This window comes from Taudactylus pleione, unplaced genomic scaffold (genome assembly GCF_031769625.1).
Source record: "Taudactylus pleione unplaced genomic scaffold, aTauple2 ptg000032l, whole genome shotgun sequence".
NCBI lineage: Eukaryota > Metazoa > Chordata > Amphibia > Anura > Myobatrachidae > Taudactylus > Taudactylus pleione.
The window spans coordinates 48,599,998-48,623,880 of NW_028284434.1; the positions used below are offsets into that span (position 1 = coordinate 48,599,998).

The 23,883-nt window shown below is 44.2% G+C and overlaps 1 protein-coding gene across 2 annotated transcripts in view; it reads left to right on the forward strand.

The window, feature by feature from the left end:
- The window catches only part of IFT140 (intraflagellar transport 140), a 114,700-nt gene that overhangs the window by 4,617 nt on the left and 86,200 nt on the right, over nt 1-23,883 (forward strand). For both annotated transcript variants that reach the window (XM_088452080.1, XM_088452081.1), the window contains exons 2-11: nt 285-461; nt 3,111-3,332; nt 3,613-3,734; nt 4,416-4,537; nt 6,307-6,482; nt 14,249-14,340; nt 16,725-16,831; nt 18,025-18,170; nt 18,367-18,570; nt 20,552-20,624. In XM_088452080.1, the coding sequence (XP_088308206.1) occupies nt 315-461; nt 3,111-3,332; nt 3,613-3,734; nt 4,416-4,537; nt 6,307-6,482; nt 14,249-14,340; nt 16,725-16,831; nt 18,025-18,170; nt 18,367-18,570; nt 20,552-20,624 (1,411 nt within the window). In that variant the 5' untranslated portion in view covers nt 285-314. The remainder of the gene's footprint in view (nt 1-284; nt 462-3,110; nt 3,333-3,612; nt 3,735-4,415; nt 4,538-6,306; nt 6,483-14,248; nt 14,341-16,724; nt 16,832-18,024; nt 18,171-18,366; nt 18,571-20,551; nt 20,625-23,883) is intronic.

A 23,883-nucleotide genomic window follows, 5' to 3' on the forward strand; every position in this document is an offset into this window, starting at 1 on the left:
TGCACACAAAGTCCTGGAAAAGATATTCTGTTGATAAATATGGTTTATTCTTCCATAAGTGGACAACAGGGGCTTATGGATAAAACATTTTCTGCACCTCTCTAATTCCCAGTTATGAAAGCACATACAAGGGCAGAACTGAAGCCTGTGACTGAATTATTGTTTCCATATTATGCCTTTTGGGTATGGAAATGTGAGTTATAAAAAGTGTTAAATTGTGGACAAAATGAGCAGATTTATCTTTAATATTAGCAATAAATAAATGCTTATGTTGGATTCTACAGGTCTGGTCTCTAGCTGAAGGACTATTTGCCATGGCTGTGTACTTTGACCATCGTATAGAAGCTGTGAATCCCGCAGCATTGCCCTCCAGCATCTCCTGGCACACCCACCATACTCTGCTGGCTGTGGCTTCTGTCAGCTCAAGTGCCGGCGGCTGTGTGGATATCTACAGTGAGCTGGTAAGGTTCTCTCATTCACTACGACAACCAAATGAAATGTGTCATTTCACACCATATAGTGTCCCAAAATAAGTTATATATTCCTTTTTGTAAAGCCTGTAATCCTGTTGTGACTGTTAGTTGCTCTTTGCTTGCTCAAGGGAAAAAAACAACAAAAAAACACAGTAATAATTGCATCCTGTGTATAATAATAAGGTGTCTACACAGATCACAACTACAGTATAGACAGTTGGAAAAGAGATCTAGTGGGGAACAAATTGTTATTGTGCTTACACCAGTCCACTTGACTTGTAGTGTAGTGTGTAGAGGTATCTTTGGTCCTGGGTATGTTGCTTCACCAGTGCCCCCCAAGCTCAGATATGTCATCGGACAACCAGTGCAAGACAAAAAGATATATACACTGTATAGTGTAATATGAACACAAAATAATCCCACCCTTATGTAAAGGATGATATGAAGACTAGGTAAATCGTAACCGAGATACAAAGCACTGAAGCCAGTTAGACACAATAAAATTGGGTGCTCTTTGTCTAATTTTTGCCCTCCTATAACGTACAGGAATCTTGCCTGAACTTTAGACTTTCACCTGTCACCTTCTCATGGAAGCAGCTGTTTTATGGGTTTGGGTACGGGATGCTGGCGCTCAGGAAACCGGCAGTCAGGATCCTGACGCCGGTATCCCAACAGGGTTAGGATACCAACACCTGTCGGTAAGTAACCCTAACCATCCCCCCTAGTGCCTAAACCTAACCCCCCCCAGTGCCTAAACCTAACCCTCGACCCTAGTGTTTAACCCTATCCTTCCCCCTAGTTCCTACCCCTAACACCTAACCCCACTACTTACCGTCAGGATACTGGCGCCGGGATTCTGACGCTGGCGTTCTGAACGCCGGCATCCCGACAACCGGGATTTCAATTCTATCCCGTTTTATGGGTTGGTGCAATATACATGAGAATGTACCCTATTACTGACTGATTGTGTGCTTCCTGCCTCAGTGATTTCACTGTATATTGTTCTTATATAGGGTTGTGTCTGCAGTATGTAGGTGAAAGGGTCATTTTCATTCTACATTTTGCATCCCCATTTTATTATAGAAATGAAATGAGATAATAAGGGGGAGCTGCAATTAAGGAACCTTGCGCACGTTGCTTGTTATAACGAGAGGAAAACCTTGCTTCTTTTTGCGCTCACCTATATAGTGTGCGAGCAACCATGACTGAAGCTTCCTACTCCTATAACCCGAGTTTTATTAGCGTGCAATGTTCCATAATGTTGAGAACCATCTGAATAAAGTATATGAGCCAGCACTACATCTAGGTGTACCGAGGTAGTTGCATGGTGTTGGGTACGGGATGTCGGCGCTGGGATTCTGACAGGTGTCGGGATTCCATCGCCGGTGTTCAAAGTACTGTCGGGATAATGACCGCATCCCAGTTGCATGGTTCACCAGTAGTAGAAAAATAATTTGCTGGTGGAAGATCCATTTAAGAAATGGGGGAAGATGCTAAATCACGTCCTGATTTAAGTCTAATGGTGCATACACACGGTCAGATTTTTCTTCAGATCTGAACGATAATGATTTTAAAAATCCTTCAATGTTTCATATATGAAGGAAAATCTGACATATCTGACATGTTTGTCAGATGAACGATTCGCATTCCCATTTTTCAGATAACGATATCTGACATCTGATGTGTTTGCAGTCAGATTTGGACGATTCCATTCATTAATTTTAATACAGGCAAAAATCGTTTAAATCGTTCGTCTGACATATCTGATGTGTGTATGCACCATTAGACATCTCAGGATGTTCATGCATATTGTCACTCGTCCATTGTTTATAGTACCCTTGTGGAGCTGCCTCACGGTGTTATAGTCGCTGACATGTGAATCTGCCTCTCATCCATACCTGTAATTGGCTGGGAGTGTAGATCTTGGTTATGATGTTGCAGCCAACCCTCATCTCCCTTTTTATTTGGTAAGAAGCAGCAGAGGTGAGGGCACTACTTCAAAGAAGGGTGGGCAGTCAGTGCCATCAGGGTGCCGCTGGCACCAACCCTGTTTAGTAATCATGCTAAAATTGCAATTGAAGAACAAATTCTCATTTCAATGTTCATTTGTGAATATGACTTTTGTAACATCACTATTAGGAGAAGGAGATCTTAAAGGTATTGCCCAGTCATCACTATTAATGGCCACAGAGCTATTGTTCATTCTAGCACCTTGCATCTGTCACAGCCTGTGTGCTCTTTGCTCTGGTGCTTCTAGCATACTCTGGTCTGTATCTCAGCAATTTGCCGTATCAACTGAGTGTGCTAGAAGCACCAAAGCAGAAAGCAACACCCCAGGCAGGAAAGAGGAACTGCACGGGTAGTGACATGTGCAGGGTGCTAGAATGAACACTACACAGTGCTGTAAAGTAGAAATTCAAAGAAGCAGTTTGTGATGTATCAGGTGTCCGAGTCACCTGATTGGACAAGGCCATGGCTAATCATCCACATACCTCTGAGTGGACTGACTTTTTAATAGGCCACATATACAAGTGATATGTTCAGTTTCTATCAGCAGCTCTTGTCTGCAGGCATATGTTGGTGCTACACTATTGTATCTCTGTATTGATTTAATCTTTTATATTCTGTTCTGTACAGGGCGATCATGTGAGCGGATCACATGTAGAAAGATCATACCAACCCACATTACTCAGCTGGCACCCAAGTAAACGGTTACTTGCTGTGGGCTGGGCCACGGGAGAGGTGACAATTTTTAATGAGTCTGACAAAGAGCATCACCCAGTGCCATCAGCACATGGCGCGGAGGTGACGTTGCTGGAGTGGTGCAGTAAAACCAGCTGGTTAATTTCTGGAGACCTGGTGAGTAATACAATTATTGGCTATGTAACTGACCTGAGTCAGGCTTTCAATACTGGTACAAATAATAAATATTAGAATACTGTTGTACTTTCAGCTTGGAGATATATATATATATATATATATATATGTATGTATGTATGTATGTATACACACACACACACACACACACACACACACACACACACACACACACACACACACACACACACACACACACACACACACACAGTGAGAAGTCATTTTTAATTTGGTCTAACTCCTGGTTTTTATTCTGCTGTAGCACGGTTTGCTAATCATGTGGCGATTGGACCAGCGCGGACGAGTTCAAGGAGTGCCATTACTGAAGCTGGAGTTCCACAGGCCTCTGACACACTGCCTCTTCAAACCATTAGCTCCTGAGAAGTATTATTTTTTTTATTTATTACCAGTTATTTATATAGCGCACACATATTCCGCAGCGCTTTACAGAGAGAATATTTGCCCATTCACATCAGTCCCTGACCCAGTGGAGCTTACAATCTATAGTCCTATCACTTGCTCACACACATGCACACACACATACACACTAGGGTTAATTTTGTTGGGAGCCAATTAACCTACCAGTATATTTTTGGAGTGTGGGCGGAAACCGGAGTATCTGGAGGAAACCCACGCAAGCACAGGGAGAATTACAAACTCCACACAGTTTAGGACCATGGTGGGAATTGAACCCATGACCTTATTGCTGTGAGGAAGCAACGCTAACCATTACACCGTCTGTAAGCGCTGTTCATGAGATGACCAATGAGGTGAAGCATAACCGTGTGGTCAGCTCAACACAGCACACGAGTTGCTTTTGCACAAAAAGTTAGCTGTAGCTCACCAACATTAGTCATGCATCAGTGCCAGTTACTTTCTAACATTGGTGCAAATCTGCAGTAGAATCATGACAAATAATCACACATTAATCTGTCTAGTGCAAGTTATACTATAAAATAGATCAATTATTTGTAGCTGTTTTAGTGTAGATTTGTTCCTCTGAGCAATGTTAGTAAATAACCTGTGTTATTTTCGTCACCTGGATATCCTCTACTACTTATTCAGGGATATGACGCAGCTGGCAAAGGCCGCAGTGAGCGGGGATGAGAAAGCCTTGGATATGTTTAACTGGAAAATGAAGTCGGGTGTTCAGCAGGAGTTCTCCTTCTTCCTCAGCACAGGAGATGGTAAGCAGCGCATGCTCTCTGTGTATACCTTCAGGTCTGAGCTTCCGTGTTTACTCTCTTTTGGATAGTTTGCAAAGATAAAGAAGAAGGTGTATGTGAGTTGTTGAGGATACTTTTAAGGTGCGTACACACTAGACGATTTGCTCCAGTGTGTCCCCGGCAAAGGTGGGCAGGGGTGTGCTCAGTGTCGTTAACGACACTGAGCACAAACACCGAACGATATCGTTCAGTGCCGAGCACCGTCCCTCATTCCCGAACATGCAACAACCGATGAACGACAAAGACCAACGACCAGTGGGAGTGCGCATCGCTGGTCGTTATCGTTGATCGTTTTTGCGCGAAACCTGAACGATATTTTGGACGACTGAACGATAATGATATCGCCTAGTGTGTACGCACCTTTAGTTTTGCAATATTTTACAGTAATTTCCATTAGGGAAGAGGGGAAAGGATAAACTATGTCCTGACAGATATATCACAATATTAGTGCACTCCTCTATTACTTGGCAATTCAATATGTAGCCTTGTCCACAACTGGCTGAGCCCCTTATCTGGGCGTTAGGTTCAGCTTGGTCATTTTTACTTAAGTGGCAGGGGTATGTCTACTAACATGTCCTTGTGCAGCCAGCTGTGGGGGGCTCAGCACTGGGCACTGGGGCTTCTAAGCATGGGCTGGGGCATCTGATCTTTAGCTTTCATACCCAGACCTATTTCCATGGTTTAGTCCCCAAGGTCAAATGTCACCTATTCAGCTCTAGGAGGTTTGATGGGAACCCAAGGGACAACCCGTAAAAACTAGCTTATTAAGCTTCGCTGCTGCACTTCTCCTCTTGGGATTCGCACAGCAATTTGTGAGGAGGGCAGTGTGATTTTGCCACACCATTAATTGTTCCGGATATCACGTCGTATTAAGACATTAGGGGATTCTATTCTTCATGATGGTACGCTTACATTTGACTAGGGCACCTCTGAACATCCCCGAGGCCCAGGGCACCTCTGAACATCCCCGAGGCCCAGGGCACCTCTGAACATCCCCGAGGCCCAGGGCACCTCTGAACATCCCCGAGGCCCAGGGCACCTCTGAACATCCCCGAGGCCCAGGGCACCTCTGAACATCCCCGAGGCCCAGGGCACCTCTGAACATCCCCGAGGCCCAGGGCACCTCTGAACATCCCCGAGGCCCAGGGCACCTCTGAACATCCCCGAGGCCCAGGGCACCTCTGAACATCCCCGAGGCCCAGGGCACCTCTGAACATCCCCGAGGCCCAGGGCACCTCTGAACATCCCCGAGGCCCAGGGCACCTCTGAACATCCCCGAGGCCCAGGGCACCTCTGAACATCCCCGAGGCCCAGGGCACCACTGAACTTCCCCAAGATAAAGGGCACCTCTGAACTTCCCTGAGGTCCAGGGCACCTCTGAACATCACCGAAGTCAATTGTGCTTCAATGGTGTTACCAGTTCATAGATAAATTACACAAGATGGTAAGCAGCAGTAAAGTGGTGCAGTCTTATAAATGAAGTGTAATTTTAAGTAAACAAGGCATTGAAGGAGTATCAGGATATATCTCTTAGTTAATAGCCAAACTACTTGAAAACAATTAAAGCTCTCTTTTGAATCTGAATAGGTACATATTCACATCGTATTGTGTTTTTTTTTTGTGTGTGTTGTATTGCAAATCTATAATACACAATAAAGGACCCTAGGTTTTTGTTCTGCCCTGTTTTTGTGGTACAAACACTATAAACGATTATTTGGAATTGGTTTCAGGCTGTGTGCACTGGGTGAACGAGCATGGCAAGAACAGCCAGATAATCAGTATAGACTGCCCGACACGCAAACTGCTCTTCTTAGAGAATAAATCGGTGCTAGTGGTGATCACAGAGACTTTGCAGCTGTTACAGTTCTTTATAAGTCCAGATGGAGATGCAGAAGAGATATCCAAGGTAAGAATGGACCTAAGAACCATCTGTTGCCTACACAGAGTTGGCAGCCAGTTTGTGACGTGAACCAGTATTCCCAAGAATGCAGCCTGTGTATTCTGTCGACATCAGAAATATGAATAATAATGTATGTGGTTAGAGAATGCCATTTTTGCCTGCTAGACACCTGTACATAAATTTTTGTTATTTTTTTATTATTATTTTATATTTTATTAATGTGGCCTATAGGAGTGCAGGCTTTTATAATTTTTTACTTTTAATTTAGAAAATTTCTTTGACCTTTTATAGCCAGCAGCATAATATATGCCTGCCTATTATTATTTTTAAGTGTTAAGAAAAGATCTTTGCACCACAGGCAATCCTCAAATTTTACTTGTCCATCTGATATGGAAATTAATGGTCTTTTCGTTACCAGAATGTGTGCTTATTTAACAATTGGCTTCCTTTGCTTAATATATTGATAATGTATTGGCATATAAATGTTTCCAACTCCTAGGACTGGAGTGTATCTTGTATATGGCAGCTGAATGGATTGGCCACAGTTTTCGTCCAATCAGCTGTCACATACAGTTAATACCCACAAAGACTCTCCCGCACATCCATGCCTATAGGACTCTTTTCTGTCAGCTGTTACAGCAGGAGTGGGAACTGAACACAGGTTATTTTATAGTCCTTGCTGAAGGACATGTGGAGACTGGCTAAAGAGCAGCGGTTGTCCAAAAGTGGAGAACTCTACCTTTGATATCTTTGCAATATAGACTGACACTTATAATACTTTCTAGGCAGCGATTCATTCTACCTTTGTGTTGCTTGTAGGGAAGTGGTAAATTATGTAACTAACTTCTAGCATCACCACACTTTAGACTGGCCAATACACAAAGCAGAGCCCCCTCTGATAGCAAGTATCTTACTCAACAGCAGTAGTATGTCTATTAATATCTTCAGTACTATTAATAAGACACTTATATACCCTGTTGTTGTAGTTTTAAACCAGTAATATGTACAGCATGAGTTATACCAATTTGTAGTACTAATTTCCATCAATAGTAGGTAGTAGTAATATGGAAGCAATAGTAATGCCCAACATTGACTCATCAGTTCACCTTCTTATATCCTCATCCCACTGCCAAATGCTTCACACTGATATGGACTTTTTCTGTCCTTTGGATGTTGTTGGAGATTGTCTGCTCCATACAGGAAGATCTGCCCAAGGTCTGGGCTGTGCCGCTTGGAACATGGGCACTGACCAAAAGTTCCAACAAAGGTGAAAAATGAAGGTGGGTTGTTCCAGGGCTTCTCCTATCTTTAAGAGTGGGTGACTTTCAGGATGGAGAATACAGAATATATAAATATAGTGTTTATCACACTGTATGTGATAAATAAAAATATTTTTGCTACTTGTCGTTAAATGTGTTTCTCTTACTCCATCTGGGGAACACTATCACGGGACACACAGGTTTCAGATCCGTCTTGGGACCAGCTGAAGCAGGAGTGTGGGTGAAACTAGGAGACTTGATGAGTGGTCTGCTCATGGAGCAGATATGGACTGTAGCTGAAAAGCTCAGATATTTGTGGAAAACCCAAACACACAGAGTGGAACTCTGGACTGGAGTCTGCACAATGTTACAGAACTGGTCCCAGCCGAGAGGGCCTGGAACCATTTGCACGGACTTCAACCCCAGCTCCTAACAGAGGAGTTAAATGTTGGAACCCACTACTGGGAACTCGGACTAACACAACCAGAGAAACTCGGAGTGCATTGTACTGAACCTGGAGTCTAGGAACTCAGAACCTGTGTCAGACTGAAGGAACTCAAAGTGAACAACCACAAGGGTCGAATCGACCTTTAATCCACGTCCCGATTCACAGGCCTGGCACTGAAATCAGAATCCAGAACTCAGAAACTAGAAGTGGATGTACAGCACCCCAAACCCCCTGACTGAACCTACCGGGCGAACCTAGAAGCCGCAGCCCACCTCAGCCCTGGAACCGGACCGTGACACTCGGGAACAACCGCAGTGTAGAAACTCGGAAAAGGTGAAACCAAACTCCAGTACCGACCTACTGTTAAAAGCCAAATATACTGATGCTAGGGAACCTCCTGGAAGAACCGTAACAGATGGGAACAGCGGGTGCAGGCCAGGAAGGCAGGATAGTAGCAGACTGCTGAGGACTTCAGAAATTGGTTCGCTGGTAGATAACAGGAGTCCGCTCAGCTGGATACAGATGACAGGAGACAAACTGTAGATGGGTAGACACAGAAGCTCAATATCAACCAGGAACAGCACAGGAATGACTCAAGCCTGGGGACCAGGAACTATCTCAGGAAGATGTTGCTCTGGCAATGTGCTGTTCTCTTGAAGGGGTTTAAATTGGCAGTAGTGGAAGTCCATAGGCTGCCAGGATCATATGACCACGGTTGCAGCATAGGGATTGGACTGGGGAGTCACACAGGAAATCTAACATGGCCGTGCCCATGCAGCCAGCGTTTTTGTTAACACATGACTGTGGAGAGCTGAGTTGATGCTGAGACAGTGGAGATGTGCGGCGAGCAATGATGTGGTAAGTGGGGCGAAGACCCTGTTTTGTGACAGACACTGGGTAACCGTGGGGTGGAGAGGACACTGTCCCAGGAGCAAGCACAAGTGCAAACTTAAAACTTGTTTGCAGGCTTCCTCCTTCCCCTCTACAGCCCATAACGCTAAGCACCTTAGTTTAAAGTTTAATAAGCCAATAGGAGAGAGAATAGCAGGCTGAACAAGAACAGCACTCAATAAGAGAGAGTGAAAACATAGTATGTATTGAAGACCAGGTGTCACTTTTCAGAATTGCTTCACACCGTGTTGTGCCACCCATTATGCGCTTGCCGATCTGGTAGAATCTGCCACCAGGTGATCCAGAATCGGTACCCCCTCCAAAACATATGCTTTTAAGATGGTCACTGTGATCCATCTGGCCTTTGATTGTTTTGTCGCTGGCCAATTTCTTTTGTGTGCATCATGGAGCACCAGCAGGCTATCAGTCTTACGGAATGCAGCAGATCTATCCACATAGATCCAATCCACATGGCTTGGACAACACCAAGAGAATCTGCACTGCAAGAAGATGAGTTGTGGCTCAGAGCCTTAATTACAGTGTCCTGGTTGAATTAAAATCACAACACGACCTTTGATTGAAATGCAGTTCGGGCGCATGCATAGAACTGTCCTGTCTTGATGAAAAACAAGGAACGGTGACCTACACAAAAGAGACCTGTCTGGCAGGAGAAATGGCCAGCAAGAAGGAAACCCCTTTTACACCAACTTGAAAATCCCGGGTTGTTGCACGTGAATGCTCATCAACCCGGGATTTTAGTCAGTGTAAATGGATCCACCCAAGTCCAGTGACCCGGGGATCCAACTCTGGTAGATTGCAGGGTTCGGCATGGGTCGTTCCCATGTCACCCTGTAGTGTAAACGGCCCAAGCTGGGTCACGATGACTCGGGTTATGCCGCATTCTGCCCGATTGGCCGGCTTCAGTGGCACTTGGAGATCACATCATCTCCAAGTATCCACTGCAACATCGGAGGAACCGGGTCACTGCAGACCTGGCTCCGATGTGAACGGTGACGACCCGGGCATAACCTGGGTTGGCACCACAGTGGGAAAAGGGTTTGTCCTGGGTCTGATCCGGGTTGGAAATGTGTTCCAAACCCCGGGTCAGACCCGGGACTTTGGTATAAAAGGGGTATTAGAAAATGCAGATTCACCAAATCCAGAGATGGCTTCTGAGGTGCTGAAGGGACCAAGATGAGATCCCAGGGAACAAAGGGTGGCTAGGCATGGAGAACACCATGAAGAAAGGTCTGGACTTAAGGTTAGGCGGCAAACTTGAGTTGGAAAAATATAGAAAGCGGCAAAGCTTGTAACCTTAAAGAAAACAGTTTCAACTTACTGTCCTGCAAGTATGATAGCAGATAAGTGAAGTTGAATAAAGAACTATGGGCTTTCTTCCATTGACACCAGGAGATGTAAATTTTCTGGCCCTACTCATGGTCAGAATGATCTGATTAGAAAAACCCTTAGCTCGGAGGATCACGGCTTCAACAGCCATGCCGTCAAAGCCAAGTTAGCTAAGGGCCGGATTCAGAGATGTACCCAATGCCGATATTTACGCAGATTGAGTGCTTGCTTGCCATTATGCATGCATGTAAGCAGCACTGCACACGCACAGAGGAATCGCTCACAAAGTGAGTGGTAGGTAGTCAGCGGTTGGGGGAGGTAACGGGGGTGACTAGGAAAACACAGGTGTGTCTTACAGTTTAAACGCCTTTTCATGGGCGTGCTTAAATTGGCCATTGTGATCTCCTTTGTAGCATGAAAGCTCTCTCAAACTTGCTGCATGGCTGCCCGATCTGCATCAATGTTCTCTTTTTTTTTTTTTTAATCATGTAATTTTTTTATTGAAAATTTTCAGAGAAAAAATATACCCACATACGGAAACAGGCATATAGACGTGAAGGCAGATATGAAAACTACAATATGAAGATATAAAAATAAGCAAAATACCCCACATAGTCACTGTTAACCAAGGCAACACCCGAAGGTGCCATTCGGTCATACACCAAAATTAAAAAAAAGGACATAGATGACATACAATAATTGAAAATATGAAAAACAAAAAAAAAATACACATCCGCCATAATATCAAAACCTAGTCTCCCACCTACATTCCCTATCCCTAACCTACAAAAATAGTAATTACACCCAAAACAAACTTTTTTAGAACCCCACACCTGGTATAGTTTATCCCGAACTTAGGTATACCTGGATCCCCATATTAATCCCATCCTAACTACACTACATACAGCTTACCTAACAAACCCGCCCACCCCCCCACCCAAATAAAGGATCTAAACATCGGATAAATGACTGGGGCTACTAACTAAGCAAAAGGAATATGGAGCTCCACCCACATATGAATATAGAGCTTTAGGTTCACATATCCAAAATAAAAACCACATAAAATTTTATTAAATAAAACGGATATACAAAAAACCCAGCAGTATAAAAAGCAAATGAAAATAAACAATAAAAATAAATAAGAGACAAAGTATCAAAACAGTAAAATCTAATTATGAACTTCAAAGTCCACAAAATATAAATAAACCAACACATAGTTTAACTGAAACGGGATATATAAAATCACATCAGTTTTGAAAACAAATGAAATTGCATATAAATCAACAAGACCGTGATGCAAATATAAAGGCTCCAGAGGTTCACTTGGGCCAGGCCTCAGCCTCCTGCAGGGAAAAAAACAAAAGACTTCGTTCCGCCACATCCTGCTTGAGAGTATACACAAAAAGGTAGAAAACATTTGCAAAGCTTCACCATAAATGTCAGGACCGGAAAAAGGATGTTTAGGCACGGCAGAGCAAAATCTCTGTGGCTGGAAACAAAATGGTAGTCAATCTTGGATTGTACCACGACCACTGGTACAGAGAACTGGACTTGAACAAGAGAAGCAAGGACTTCGGAGTCGGGGAGCAGAGGCTCCTCCACTTGACAGGGAGGAAAAGAATCCATCTGCAATTCTCCAATTCTGTCCACAAGCCTCTGGGTAGAGGCATCAATAGCCAGGAGGATCTGTTGAAGAGGAGTAATGATAATACTAATGGATAGCCAGAGATGAAGAGCTCACTGAAATGGGAAGCTGTGCGTGTGGAATGCAGGCAGCACACCGCAGGAGCTGGTGAGGACAGGGAGCCGGAATGCACTGCATGTCACCTCATCAAGATAGTCGCCTGCATTAGGAGAAAATACCAGCACTGAAAGGATCGTCACAGGAGGTAATAAGCCCGAACTCCACAGCCCAGGAAATCCAGCAAGATCGCGGTGGCTAGCACACCGCTCACCCCAGCCACCGGAGCTCACCAGCAGGAGTTGAAGAGCGGACAGGCAGCAGAAATCACGCCCAGAACAACAGAGAATACATCTGGTAACCCGATGAGGAATTGCAAGTAAGAGCACTTCAGCGCACAGCCGCAGGAGCTGGGGGAGGAGGCGGGAACATCACGGAACTAAGAGGCAGTGGACCCAGCCACACAGACGGGGAAACAACGGGGAGACAGCTCACAAATCACCCAGTGCTGGACTCCAGGGACACAGGAGAGGATCACCCCACCGAAGCAGGCACACCCGGGGAGGATTTTCCACAGGAGAGATGGCTGAATACGACCTACGCCATGTTACTCCAGGCCATGCCTCCCGTTCCACATTGGACGGACATGAGAAAGACCGCAGTGGGCGTCCCTATGCTTGAGTAAGATTTGAAAACACTAGCATATTTTCGCAGTTGCGTTCCGTGCGAAATCGCAGCTGCGTTTGCATAAGCGTACATCTCTGAATCAAGTCCTGATAGAAAATTAGGCCCAGTTTTAGCAGATCTGGTCATGTTGGCAGTCGTCAAGGATGACCCACCTCCATGTTGAGTATGTCGCCGTACTACAACTGCATTGGCCAGTTCAGAATCACTAGGATGACTTGAATTCCCTCAGCTTTTGCCTTTTTTAGCATGCTAGGAAGCAGTGGAATTGGAAAAAGATACACAAAGTGGAATCTCCATGGGATCATGACACGCATCCACCATGATTACCTGCAGATTCCTTATGTGTAGAGATGTGGAGGTTTGGATTTTCCCGACAAATATCGGGTATCGGAAAGAAGCAAAACGTCATTTTTAATGGACAAAAATCATCTTTGATGGACTTTTGTCCATGAAAGATGACATTTGCCTCTTTCTGAGACCTGATAATTGATGGTAAAAATACAACTTTTGCTGGAAAATCCAGACTAATCCGTGCCTGCACATCTCTACTTATGTGCATACACCTTGTGGTTCCGTTGAGAGGCCATCAAGTCCAACTCTGGCAGACCCCACTGTTTCACAAGTTGGTCAAAGACCTCCTGATGAAGGGACCATTTTCTGGGATGAATCTCTTGACGGCCTAGGAAAATCCACTTCCCGGATTTCAGTACAGATTTGACTTTAGGGAAAAGTAAGAAGTCACATGGTGCTAGGTCTGGCGAGTATGGAGGGTGTTCTATCACTGCAGTCTGTTTCTCGGCCAAAAACTGCTTCACATAGAGCTGTGTGGTCTGGGGCATTGTCCAGATGGAGGATGAAACCATTTTTACACAACTATGGCCTCTTTCTTCGGATTCTTTCACACAAAGTTACTGGAACATTTTTGTACACTATGTAGACAAAACTGATTGCACACTGACCGCAAATAGATCAACTAAATTTTATTGACATCAGTACTTTGTAGGTCCACAACGTGCAGTGATTACTGCAGACAACCTTGTGTGCCAGTGAAAGCAGCTGCATACACAGTTGCATAGCTGCAGGCATAGGAGGCCCTAGCTAATACCATATGCTATAGGGCTGGTGCAACTGTCGATGGTGCAAGACTCACCGGCAGTGTTACAGTGTGCAGAGGCCCACGCAGCAGTCTCCACCACTGAATGAAGCCCAAAGTGTACACTATATTTTATATCTTCTTGTTTCGGTACACCGTCCTTAAAGTCACCGATTCTTTAAATTCCTGACTTCTGTTAATACCCCAGCAGTACACCCTCCCATTGCTGATTGCCAAATGTTTGTGGCCAATTATAACCTGGCACCACACCCGCAATATGGCAGTGAACGTCGCAAAGAAGGGTTATGACAGATGCTCCTTTTGGTGCTTGATGTAATTGATTAACAGATTATTTTTACTAAACAGGTGAAGCTGACTGGGAGGGTTGGTAAGACTGCTGACATTCTCTGTGTTGAAAACTCCTTACTGATTACAGCAACAGGAGAAAGTGTCATAAGGTAATTCTTTAATACATCCTGGGAGATCTGCTTGCAACATATGTATGTCTTGTCATTTATTCGTACTGAAGGCTTTATTCTGAAGAGTTTGTCTTCAATGTAGTTACTACACCTTCTTTCGCTCCCCCGAGGAAGGCTGTTAGCTGGCAGACCATGTCAAGGGGATGTTGAATAAAGCCTAAGTAAGCAAATCATTGTTTTCAGTCATTTAAAGATCAGACCGGCATCTTAAGGCTGTGTCTGATGTTTGAAAGTGAAAGACAAGATAAGTAACTTCTTAGTTTTTTTAGGGTGAGATTATTGTTAGTTATTGAAATGTATCACTAAAAGAATACAGCTTTATATTTTTACTACCCAGCCCATAACATCTGTAAGTGTACTATTACAATGTTTTGTGGGGTCTATGTAACAGCCTATGAGTTGCATGCAGCTGTGAGATTTTGGTCATTTACCTGTTATATATAAAATGGCAATCTTTAAACCTCAAAAGCAGACAGAGATAGGTCATTTAAGTCAAACAAAAGACAAAACCAGAGCCCAAAAAAAGCGGCCAATCAGTGTCCCCCAGTGGACTTCGAAGAATGTATTTAGCCTAAGTCATAGGTTCCCAAAATTGGTCCTTAAGGCACTTAAGACTATCCATGGTTGAGCACAGATTGGTAAATGAAGATAGAGTTGCGTCTGTACAAAGCCCTCATTCCAACCAAAGTTAGTATCAAAATTTTAGACGCAACTCTATCTTCATTAAAAATAATATAAGACATATGCAAAAGAGAGCGCCCTTAACTCTGCAGGCTCTTCTTGTTAAGAGTAAAAGGAGTTTATAGGAACAAGTGGAAATTCTCTGGAAATTCCAAGTGAGATACATATTCCATACCCTATGGTAGTTCTTAACCGAAGATGGTTTTCAAGCCTAGAGCATGGTTTCCACCATACTGGACAATAAAACCTTTATCTTTAAAATGATGGCTTGAATAGCGTGGTGGCTAAAGTCATGATGAACGATTCTTGGCTTAACAGGTTACATAGTAACAGAAGATGGCATGATGGGCTTCTTGCCATATTTAGTACCTATGTACAACAACCTTGTTGGCCAATCGAGAGTTAGAAGTATCCCTGAACCACTTCCCTTTTCAACTTTTTGAGATAATTTAGTCGCATAGCTAACAGTGGGAAGTGATGAATCAGAGAAAAATTAGAAGGAATATTAATTGATTATTTTGAGTTTCCTTTGGCCTCCACTCTTAACCACAGCTGTGGCCCAGCCATTCCCTTCACCCATCTCCTCCACTCAATTTCCCCCTACTTCCTTTTGTCTTACCTAAGTAGTGATGCATATTCCTATGGTTATTATTATTATTATTTTTTTTTTTTTCTCCTTCATTATTTTGTATAAATTCTGCATTTTATTGTCTCACACCAGTAACTTTTTGTTGTTCTCTGTACTTACTTACTGTTGTGTGACCTGTTACTCTTTCCTGTTGGATTGCAAAACTCTGCATAAAGAATATATCTAAAATTCATTTTACAAGGAATAGTCATGATATCTACTAGAAATGCTTTTGTATCTCTTGTCCTTGAACAAATGTAGGTTGCTTTTTGTTTCTGATGAGATGTCACCATATTGACATCTGGGGGTTTATTTACTAAAATTAGAGGTTTTTAAAAGTGGAGATGTTGCCCATAACAATCAATCAGATTCTAGCTATTCTCTTCTAGAAGGTGCTAGTTAAATGTTAAGTAGAATCTGATTGGTTGCTATGGGCAACATCTCCACTTCTAAAAACTCTCACTTTAGTAAATATACTCCCTGGTGTACCACAGTTCTTGACTATCTGTAGAAATATGTCAGGTTGAAAGGCTTATTTTCATGGATGTAGAGTATTCCTGTTGAGAAAGTCTGCATCTCAGTTTTCTACTACGGGAATGATTACAGCAGAGGTCACTGGAATGTGATCTTTTTGAATCGGTGTATTGCCGGGGAGCTTTTGGTTGTCTCGTGACACTTCTGCGAAATTGTCGGATTGAACTCTTATTTGCTTTCCCCTTGAAAGAGGATGAGCACTGACCAGAGTGTTTGAGACCACTCTTAGTTCCAGAACTGGCAATTTTGACTCGTCAGGACCAAAACCCTTGTATGCCGCACTAAAGGGTCGCCACCTGCCAGCCCTGTATGTAGACTGGCAATTGTAAGAATAGTCTAGTCTTAAATTGTGAATGCACTACCTTTATTGGGCTTGTTGCTCTAGAGTCACCAAAGGAGAGACAACATGATGAATTGGCTATAGGTTATGGTGTATCTTGTTCCATGTTGATAGTTCTGGAACTACATATTATAAGTACATACAAGCAGCACTTAACATCTACATGAAATGCATTTTCAGATTCTGGGATCTGGAGCGGGATGACAATTATGTGCTGTTTCTGGATCAGCAATTGGGGTTTGAAACTGAAGAAATAATCAACTGCATTTCTTACTGTGCAGCTAAAGGTATGGCACGTCCGCTCAGTTGTAAATGTCAGTCACTGTATAGCTGATCCTGGGCCTAATTCAGAGATGTACACTAACCCGATGGTTAGCGTACATCTCCGATGGTGAGTGACTCTCCCAAGCCGCAGCATGAGTGACCTGCTGCGGGGTATCTGGTTTGGAGTGGGGGCATGGCTGGTCACCATTCCCGGATGCAGATCTCCTGGCTTTGCAAGTGACCAGGAAACAGCCAAGCTGCGGTAAACTTCAGCCACCACAGCCAGGCCAAAGAAGCGACCATTGGTCGTGATGGTTGCGATGCAGTAAGGAGGTGCCTGTTTCCTACAGACATTAATTAGTCTTTGACACTAATACTGTACTGTGAAGGCAGTAGCAACCTTTTTGTGTTTGTTATTCTCAATCAACATGTACAGATGTGTCCACATACCTAGTGTTCACTCTAGGTCTGACGCCGGACCTAGAGAAAAGGCACTTCTGAGCGCACACGCCCAAAAGGGGGCGTGGTCAAAGAGAAGGGGGGCGTGTATTTAAGATGCTTCCCCTTTTCGTCACTATTGGGGGCGTGCCAGGCACTTACGGACATGCCGGGCTGCCCCCAAACGCTATCAGTGTGAATGGATGCAGGGCCCATGCGCCCGGCATCCATTCACTGGCGGTGACCGCTACACTGCAGTTTTCCCTACTCGCGGGACACTGCGACCCGCTGGTAGGGACGGCACCCGCAAGTTCTTTCATCGGGGCGCCGGAGGGCAGGGTGCTTTTTCCCTGTTAGAAATAGGGTAGGGTGCGGCGCCCCGCTAAAATAGCCTAGCAGGAACGCTACATGCCTCCTATCCTCAAATCGCGCTAAATAGCCCTGTTTGGCATGCCACGTACTTTGCGACTAAGCCGTGCCCCATCTATCAGTGAAGTTAGCAAACTAAAGGTCTTGAAGCATCTTACACATGCCATTAGAAAAACTTTTGAAAAGTTCTACAGAATTTGGCTCAGCTGTAAACTCACTGTTAAGCATTAAGATAAATCTGATCCTCATCAAGACAATTTCCAATCTCTTTATTATATTTAATAAATCTTTGCTTTTCGGGAATAAGTAACAACATTAGGGAGATGATATTTAAATATGAACGTCCAAGATTACCAGACTGATTACTTCCTACATACTGTACCTGAGAGGAGTTTGTTATGAACTGCAGGAACACTGGCAGCAGGAACTAGCAGAGGACGGGTGGCTATGTGGCGCAAAGTCACCGATGTACGGAAGTCCTTACGGACAGATGGGAAAGACTGCTGGAAGCTAAAGACTCCAACAGAATTGGACGGCAACATAGCACAAATAAAGGTAAAAGAATGTCACAACAAATGTCTCTAATGACATTGGACAAAATATGACTTTGAGCTTGTGTTATCCTGATTTTATCTGCTTTATTATGTTGTATCCAAGTTATGTCTCTTACCATAATCTTGAGATGTCAGCCATTAAATCTTAGTCCACCTGTTACCATATGTTTAATACACACTATGTCATCTTGGTGCAGTGGGGATCATCCCAGAATCTCTTAGCTGTCAGCAATCTCAGCTCTGTCCTGGTCCTCAGTGAACACGTCATGTCCTCTCATTTCCACCAACAAGTTGCAGCCATTCAGGTGGCTCCTTCCCAGCTCAGCCTGACTTACTTCAGTACAGGAGCTACTCACAGCTTGAAGACTGATATGTACATCAAAGGGGTCTTCGTCACTAAAGTGAGTAACCACTAAATTCACGACTGTTACTTCTGTCATATTATATTATATTATATTTTTCCAGCTAGACATATGGGGCAAATATGGGTTTTTGGAATTGCACTGATGACTGCATCCCGCAGGCTATTACATGTCCCCCATGCTGTATTTTGGCTATTATAAGAGTTGGTTGATCCTTCCATCTCTCTTTCTCTGTTTCTCCATCTATCTCAGTCTGTCTGTCAGTCTCTCTCTCAGTCCTTGTGTCTCCCTGTTGCAGACCCCCCGCTGCCTGAGTGCTCTGGTGGCCTAGCAGGGGTATGGGCGTCCTGGCCTCCCACTGTCAGCACCGCTGGTCCTTACTTCTGTTGCCTCCTGTGTCCGGCTGCGGCTGGAGTCCTCCGTGTTTTGTGAGGTCGCCGACCCGCCCACTGCCGCTGTGGCCACCAACGCCAGGGGTTGGTGAAGCAGCAGCACAGGCGTCCTATAGGAAGCCCGGCGCTGCCTGCTCAAAGTAGAAAAAAAATTTACATAAGAAAATATGAAGGTGCATTAGCAGCCCCGCTGTTTAGGGACCAAACTGTAGACTGGCCTGCCTGAGCTGGGGGCGGGGTATAGGGGAGGAGCAGCCTGGGCTTCATAACTCTGAAGAAATTAACTGTTTGGTGCCCAGACTCCATCTGCCAGCCTATACCCCAGCATAGTCCCTGTATCCCGTATGGAAGGATGAAGAAGAAATATAGCTGGCGGCGGGTAGGGTATTGCAGTGCATTATGTGGCTGGCAGTGTGGGGTGGTTTCAGTTTAAAAAATCTGGCTATAGTAGACTCTGTTCTAATCTATGTTTAATATGTATCTGATGGGGGGTATATATATTTGCTGTACAGTATATGGCTACAGGGGAGTAACCAGACTTTGTAGGCCCCATAGCAACATTTCGAAGTACCCCCCTCTCCACAGTGGTTGTTAATTTTATGCACCATATTATTGTTCGGATTCATTTTATGCCCCATAGTAGTGTCCTAATTCTTTGTATGCCCCATAGTAATACCCTAGTTCACAATATACCACATAGTACCCCCAGTTCTAATATGCCACATTGTAGTGCTGCTAGTACACTCTGCCACAAGTTCACTTAGTGCCATAGTGCCACACATGGGGCGGGGACCAACCAGATAATACTTGAGGGGCATATTTTTTAATGCAGGAAATTCCTCTTTGAGTAGATACCTTCTCACTTTCGGCACGTTGTCCGTTTCTGGGACAGTCCTAACCTGGCTGTAATCAAGGAGAAGCCTACTGTGACAGTGCCAGGCTCACTGGTTAGCTCCGCTGTGTCTGTGAGCATGAAACGGAAGAGCAGGAGATGGATCATATCAGTGCGGAGCTTTACTGAGAGGGAGAGGCAGAGATCGCCACTGATGAAGTCCCCCTTTTTAAGCCGGGCAATGGGCTTGACCCAGTTCCTTAGCAGGCAATTTCAGGAACTTGATAGGCAACTATATGAGATGGGTCCGGGACCCCTTAAGCCTCTGGGCCCCCCGCACTATAGCTACACCTATGTATGGCTAGCTATGAGACTTTTCATTTTGCACTACAGTATATGGCTGGCAAAGGCTTGGTTGGGAGTATGGCAGGTACAATTTGGTATAATGTTGTACTATCCAGTTCATGTATGCATATTTTTTTATTCTAAATAGACGCTCCTCAATTAAAGACTCATCCACTATTATGTACAATCACACTCACATTTTTCTACTGTGGTTAACGCACCACTCTCCTGTTCTCCCTTCTCCTCCATGTCTCTCCCTCTCTCTTAGGGGTATATTTACTAAGGTTCAGGTTTTTATGCTTTCTCAAGTACTTTTTATGTTTGTCATTGTATCATTTGTAACGTATAAAAAAAACAGAAATTGTAGTTTCATATATTATACATGTCTCATATCGCCTATATGATCCCTGGTTGATAAACATAGAGCATATAAATCCATGTCATTTTTCAGGATTCTGTAGCAGTATGGAACGGCAAGCAGGTGACAGTCTACGAACTCACCGGACCCACCCTGAGGAACGCAGGTATTCCCATCTCTTCCGTTTTATGATTCTATAGCCGCGATGTTCCGTAGTAGTCTAACTTATTATGCGCAGGCAACAATGAGCTCCGATCATTTCCTACACATCGCATGGAAACATAACCTACGCAGCTATTCCAGATCCCCACAGATAACTGAATCGCCCTGTTTCCAACTGCAAAATCAGCATATTTATCATCTGTAGGGTTTCAACTTCAATTGACGTTGAAACCCTACAGATGATAAATATGCAGATTTTGCATATGGAAAGTCTGTCGAATTTGGTCAATTTTAAACCAATCTGTATCAACCTTTAGTAAATTGACCCCATAGTCTTGCATAGCAAAGCCTATGGCAGTTTTTTATTCACTTGGCTAGATATCCACTTTTAATGTGTCTTATAAATCATTACTGTGATCTTGACATAAATTAATACGCACTAATGTAATTTATACAAGGCAAGCAATGATCTGTAATGGGTTTGACATTTCACCGGAAGAACATAAAATGGCAAATGATTTAGTTAAGCTTGATTTATGGACAAAATAATGGAAAGTACAGTTTGACTGGTCAGGTCTAGAATAAGAAATACTCTTATTGGCAATGTGTTGTTTGGGGGGTACAGAGAATCAGTCTGTGCTTTGTTGGTCAGCACATACATCTGAAGACTGCCTTCTTTATTTATTTACACATTTCAGTTGTTCTCCTACAATATTGCTGAGTTTTGATTAATTTACCTCTCAGTTTTGCTCATGAGTGATGAGACATAGGCCGCCTGTATTACATATGTCACTGGTGTGTTTGATGGTTTTTATTACATTTATTCCACAGTTCACTCAAAATGTCCATTGATTCTCCAACGCAAATCACCCTCTGACCCCCAAAACAACATTGGTTTGTGACTGACTCCTATAGCTCAACTAATCACCTTTACTCGTTGCAATTTGGCTGGACCAGTATTCACTGTGTGGCACTTAACCTCTTGTATCAGACTCCTGTTTTCATATACATTGTAAACTTGCAAGCAGGTCCCGTCTGTCTGGGCCTGATGTAGCAGTCTACGCTAGATTACCGTGAATCTGCGCATGCGCAGGACTAGTCCGGCAAAATCATATGCAGGCCCCCATATGCCTCTGTCTGATTGACAGGCAGAGGCGTTTGCAGGGTGGTGCGGGGACGGCCTGTGTTCCCGGAAACGGAGGTGTGCCGCCCCTGTTTTCGGGAGTGATGAGGCCAGGTTCATGGATGCAGAATTCCCGGCCTGGCGATGGTTACAATCAGTGGTGGCTCTAGAGCAGTCCAAAATTCAAATAGTGGAACCACACCAACTGCCATTTCAAGCGCTGCCAAACATAGGCCCATATTCAATTTGGAGCGAAAAGCCGTTTTCGCGTGTTTTTGGCAAAAACTTTTCGCAGATGACGTCATTTTCGCCTGTTTTGGTTTTACTCCGTATTCAATTTGAAAGAGGCGGAAACTCAATGCAATGTAATAGGTGAAAAAGTTTCGCCTATGAATACCAGGCGGAAAAAAGTGCAGAATTGGGATTTTGGGGTGCAATGTTGCGGGACCCCCCGTGCAACCTTCAGACAGTCCCCTAAAGGTAAACTGTGTCAAAACATTTTTAAAAAGCACTTAAGGACACCCCAAAAAATCGCGAAAAAAAAAAAATGTTGGAGGACAAAGTTAAAAACTAGCGAACTTGACTCTGGGGGGGTCCCCAAGTATGCCCCAGGTGTTTTTTCCATTGCCGGTGCTTGCGGCAGGTGGATTTTTCACGATTTTTTAAACTTTGCTGGGATAACTTATTTTCTGGAAAAAATACTCCTGAATACTATTCTCCACCACTTATACAAAAACGCTATTTAGCAGCTATTGAGCCCATTTAAAAACACCAAATACCTTCAGCAAGCCAAATTGGGGGTAACCATAGCTAACCCCCATGTCAGAGCATCTTTTGCGGGGTGTCAGGCTGATTTCCCCAATCTGACAGGATTTTCCGCTTGTTTAAGTTTCGCCGGGTCCCGTATTCTCCTACTTTCAAATTGAATACGGCGATACGCGGGCACGTGCGCGATACTTTTCCAGCTGCAAAACAGGCGAAGTAGGTGAAAAGTCCAGGAGGTGAAAAAGTATCACGGCTTGGCTCAAATTGAGTACGGGCCATAGATGGCCGGGACTCACTGGCAGTTGGTGGGTCAAAGAGCACTTTCCCAAAGAGGTGCACTTTGTATGAGTAAAACGTGTCTCTTTATTATTAGGCTGATTCTAAGGTTGAAGGATCCTTGTGCCAATGGCGAGATTGTGTATACAGCAGATGCGAATATTTATGTAACTCCATCCTGTTCTGAGTCGTACAGAACTCGATCAGATCTGTCATTCTGCGAAATTGGACGTTTCGTGATGGCAACAATGCAAGCGCACGGAACCGCCCTGTCTTGTGAGAGTGTCATAGGCGGGTACCAAAATCTCTGTGCGGTTTTGAGCTGCGCATACGTGGAAGGGAAGCCTGTCTCTGATGGATCTCATGCACCCAGCAAGTGCCAATACTAATGATGGCGGCTAAGGCGGCCGGCGTAAAATCAATGGGGCGGTGCGGGTTTCCGCTTGCTAGCGCACAAAACCCCTGCATTAGCTCTGTGGATTCTGGCAATTAGCATATATAAGGTAGTAAATCAGGCTTCCGTAACTACAGCCTTATTGCTTGTGACTCCGTATCAGCCCCACTATCTCCAGCGCCCCAGCTAAACAAAATCTAGTGTTGGGCTGGTTGGTGCAAAGTAGTTGTTCTGAGTAAGGAATATCCCGAACAATATTGGTTGGATGACGCATCCCTGTATACACTACCATCTTGGCCCGCAACGCCATGCACTTTCCTCTAACAGTGGGTACTTTTGCACAAAAGTAGGTTAGCACAGATGGTGTGGGCAGCACGGTTGGTATAATGGTTAGCATTGCTGCCTCACAGCTCTGAGGTTGTTGGTTTGATTCCCACTATGGCCCTAGCTGTGTGGAGTTTGTATATTCTCCCTGTGCTTGCGTGGGTTTCTTCCGGGTACTCCGGTTTCCTACCACACTCCACAAATTATACTGGTAGGTTAATTGGCTTCCAATAACCCTAATGTGTATGTGTGTGAGCATGCGGTAGGGACTGATGTGAATGGCCAAATATTATGTGCTGCGGAATATGTGTGCGCTATATAAATAATTGGTAATAATATTCTGCATGGTACTACGCAACCAGCCCATGTACAGATTATATT